General features: G+C 36.2%; 1 protein-coding gene across 1 annotated transcript; it reads left to right on the top strand.

The window, feature by feature from the left end:
* Window positions 1-523: 523 nt before the first annotated feature.
* Window positions 524-1,162, top strand: LOC131614055 (uncharacterized mitochondrial protein AtMg00810-like). The gene has a single exon (XM_058885683.1). It carries the CDS (start codon window positions 524-526, stop codon window positions 1,160-1,162), a length of 639 nt encoding a protein of 212 aa, XP_058741666.1.
* Window positions 1,163-4,632: the final 3,470 nt, after the last annotated feature.

The following is a 4,632-nucleotide window of genomic DNA, read 5'->3' as shown; positions in this document are numbered from 1 at the left end:
CAGTGCCATGCAAGATGAGATTGAACAGTTCAAAAGAAATGAAGTATGGGAACTGGTACCTAGACATGAAGGAACCAATATTATTGGTACCAAGTGGATATACAAGAACAATTCTGATGAACAAGGAGTCATAACTAGAAACAAAACCAGATTGGTAGCTCAAGGATACACTCAAGTAGAGGGAGTAGACTTTGATGAGACCTTTGCTCTTGTGGCAAGACTTGATTCAATCAGATTACTTCTAGGAGTATCCTGCATCTTGAAGTTCAAGCTATATTAGATGGATGTAAAAAGTGCCTTTTTGAATAGATATTTGAATGAGGAAGTATATGTGGAACAACCTAAAGGCTTTGTTGATCCAAATCTTCCTGACCATATCTACAAACTAAGAAAAGCTCTCTCTGGTTTGAAACAAGCTCCCAGAGCTTGGTATGAGAGATTAACTGAATTTCTGACAACAAATGGATACAAGGAAGGAGGAATAAACAAAAATCTCTTTGTAAAAAATGAAGCTGGAAGGATCATGATTGCTCAGATATATGTGGATGATATAGTGTTTGGTGGAATGTCAGATGGAATGGTAAAACACATTGTCAGTCAAATGCAGACTGAGTATGAAATGAGTATGGTTGGAGATTTGGCATACTTCCTTGGACTACAAATTAAGAAAATGGAAGACTCCTTTTTTTTGTCTCAAAGCAAATATGCCAAGAACATAGTCAAAAAATTTGGAATGGATAGTGTTAGTCACAAAAGAACTCCTGCTCCAACACACCTAAAGTTATCTAAAGATGAAGGGGGCACAAGTGTTGACCAGAGTTTGTACAGGAGCATGATTGGAAGTTTGCTATATCTAACAGCCAGCAGACCAGATATTGCATTTGCAGTCGGATTATGTGCTAGATATCAAGCAGAACCCAAGGTAAGTCACATAAACCAAGTCAAGAGAATCTTCAAATATGTAAATGGAACTTCTGACCATGGCATATTATACACTCACGGGTGTGACCCTATCCTAACTGGGTATTGTGATGCTGACATGGATAGAAGTGCTGATGATAGAAAAAACACATCTGGAGGGTGTTTCTTCTTAGGAAATAATCTCATATCATGGTTTAGCGAGAAGCATAATTGTGTCTCGTTATCAACTGCTGAAGCATAATACATAACAGCTGGTAATATCTGTTCTCAACTAGTTTGGATGAAACAAATAATGACTGAATACAATGTTACACAGAATGTCATGGCTCTGTACTGTGACAATCTCAGTGCTATCAACATCTCCAAGAATCCGATTCAGCATAGTAGAACTAAACATGTTGATATCAGACATCACTTTATTAGAGAACTTGTAGAAGACAAAGTGATTTGCTTGGAACATAGTTTGAAAACTTGCGAAGCAAGTTAGGAGTCTGCATCTATGAGAAATCATAAATTTCTTTATAAAAAAAAGGGGATTGCTTGCTTTGGCAACTTTTGTGGCCAAACAGGGGGAGTAGTAAATGTCACCCCAGAACAACAAGCATGTGTGATCAACAATTCCGATGCTTATTTTGTGTTGATCTGATTAATATGATTGTGTGTAGTATAGTAGTTTATTTTTGTTATACTTGACAGCTGCTCATGTGGTATGGTTGTAGTGGTAGTATAGCCATGTTATGTGCTTTGATGATTGTTGTGTAGAAGTATCAGCAGTTGTGGTTGATGTATGCATACGGATGGTAGTAGTAGTGTATGCTATTTGTGTATGCTTTTTTCCAAAGGGGGAGATTGTAAGTGTTTTCATGTTGTCTGCATTTTTGGTAAAACATACCTGGGTGTTTAATGTCTTGACCAATGTCATGACATGCTTTATATGGTGTTATGCAGGCTGCATATGTTTAAGCAAATACAGGTTTTGCCAGTGAATGTCATGACCGATGTCATGTCATCCATGGTTGACAGCAGGAGCTGTTATGTTTTACTATTATGTTTCCTGATTTCTCTCAATCTACAATTTAGGAAACATTTTATTGTGTGCTAAATATTTCTCCTAGAAGATTTCGTTAACAGCACATTCCGTAACAGCCTGATGACGTGTGAATTAGGTTAACTTGGTTAACCCTAATTTGTTTCTTGGAAAGCCTGAGGCCCAAGAGCTGCATATAAGAAGACTGCAATCCTAATTTGGAACGCAGAGAGATTTGTTAATTATGAAGAACCGTAGTTCTGTGATTGTGTGTTTGTCTCTTGTACTCCAAGCAATTGTCTTTTGATGATTGTATTGGAATAGGTTGTTTTTGTACTTTGTCACTCTAAGCTTTTAAGCATGAGTGTGTGTCTCTTGATTGAAGCTTTTAAGCAGATCAAGGTGTGTTTTGAAGTGTGTCTTCTCTCTTATTTGATTAATGTTTGTTTGTAATCAGTAATGTGATTAAGGGGGAGTGAGTGGAGATACTCAGGTCTAGGATTAGATTGGAATTATATTGGGTAGGTCTTAAGTGAGGATTTTTAAACGGGGGATTTTAACTCTGAATTAATACCGCTTATATTGGATTTCTTCCCTGGCTTGGTAGCCCCTAGAGTAGGTATTGTTGTATACCAAACTGGGTGAACAATTTACTGTGTTCTTTACTTTTTTTATGCACTTCTGTTTTAAAGTATTATTCTGTGTGATTGTGGATGTCATAACATCAAGTACGACATCGCGTGTGAGTTACTTGAATTGTAATTTTAGTTTGGTCTTCTCTGGTTTGATTAAGGAGATTAGAGCTTCAACTCTTGAATCTAATTCCTTCTTGTTAGACCATCTTCTTTTCTTCTTCATAAGCAGATATGGAGCAATAGCTCTCATGTTGATTGCTTCTTATGCGCGGATATTCATCTTCTTCTTGAATACTGATCATGAAGCTTGTTACAGCTGATAACACATTTAATGATCATAAGCAAACATGAAACACTCTCGAGCAGCAATTCAGTGTATTCAGTTTCTCTAGTCATTTAATGTGAGCAATATTTAAACTAATCAAGTATTAGTGGATTTCTTAAAACTCCATTGGAGGATACTGCTTAACAGCAGAAATTTCTTTTTCACTCTTTTATGTTTTCTTCACACAGGCTTATAATTAGTGTATAACAACAATATGGATTGATTCATCACATACTAAGTATGTGTTGCCTCTTGTGTAACTTCTGGAGCATGGTTCCACATTTTTCTTTTACGCTTTCATGCTCAGCTGCTCTTCTACAGACTTTCTCTCAAGATCTCTCTTTTGTTGTACTCTATAGATGCACTATGGATACACACTCTGGATGCACACATTCAAGTTTGAAGTTTGATCTATATATATATATATAGCTTGATGTGTTACCGTTGGAATCTAGCCGTTGAGATTTGTTTGAAGATTGCTTTGAATGCTTTGTCTCGATTGAATCAGTAATGACAAGTATTGTTCACGGCAGAATCTTATCTCTAGCGCGATGATAACAGTTGGTAGCATGTTTCCTTGGTTAAGCTTGTCTTTCCAATGCGCTGCATGTGGGTTGCTTCTTCAATCAACCTTGGGAGTTGTTCCAGTAATTTTTTGCAACCGTTTTGCTAATGATGATCTTTGTAACGGTTTTTCTTTTGATTATGAACTTTTGCACTTTGTAGGCTGAGGTTGTATTTTCTTTTCTTGTCCACGTGTGACTTTGTTGTTGTAGCTTTTTGTATGTCACTGTGTTACTTTATCAGAACTTCTGATCTTCTATTCATGTGATTTCTTGTTGTAACGAATCTTCATGTACCTTGATATTTCTGTTTAAATCCATAACTCTTGTCTGAGTTTCTTTTTGATGTTGTGCTTGTCTGATGCTGTGCTTTTCTTTCTGATGCTGTCGTATAAGGCTTATAGCATAATATCTGCACACTCAATGAATTCATTAGTAATAAAATTGTTACTCACAAAATATACGTTTGTTATCATCAAAACTAGATTCTGAACATAGATTCTCAATCTTGGTCTAACGAATCAAGCTACTATCATATAACCCCACGCCTCCTCATGGGGCACCTTCCACCAGTGGAGCCTAAAGAGTTTGTGTTCGTCAGAGAAAATTTCATTTGCATCAGAATAAGGCCAATCTTGCCATTGTTTAGATTTCTCAAGCATTTTCAACTGTACTATTTTCGTTGTTATCAAGTACTGCTCATTGTAAGAAACTCATTCTGTTTGAATAAATAAAAATAATGCAATGTACATGTTTTTCTCAAATCATTTATTTTTGTCATTATGCTCATTGAGATTTAACTCATTTGTCTAAAGCATTCAAAAAAAGGAGAATGATGAAAATAAAAAAATGTATGACTTACTAACCGTATGCTTTTGTAACAAAAATCCAGCTAACGATGTACACACATTGTTTCAGTTATTAAACACTGGAGTTATAAGGGATTGAAACCCTCGTCAACCCCTTTTAGCCTAAGGAGTAGGAGTTTCGTTTCAAAAATATAAAATCCTCATTCTTAATCAGGGGCAGGGTAGTCTTCAGTTGGTTCGATTAAGCGCTCAACTTTCAGGTATTTCATCAGAAGATCAATCACATCCCATCTCTCACAATAAAAGTAGAATAGTACAATCCACAATGGACGTCTCTCGTTTACTGAGAATG

This window comes from Vicia villosa, linkage group LG6 (assembly GCF_029867415.1).
Source record: "Vicia villosa cultivar HV-30 ecotype Madison, WI linkage group LG6, Vvil1.0, whole genome shotgun sequence".
Classification (NCBI taxonomy): Eukaryota; Viridiplantae; Streptophyta; class Magnoliopsida; order Fabales; family Fabaceae; genus Vicia; species Vicia villosa.
Note: the sequence above shows the minus strand (reverse complement) of the source record. Positions and strands in the feature narration are given on the sequence as shown.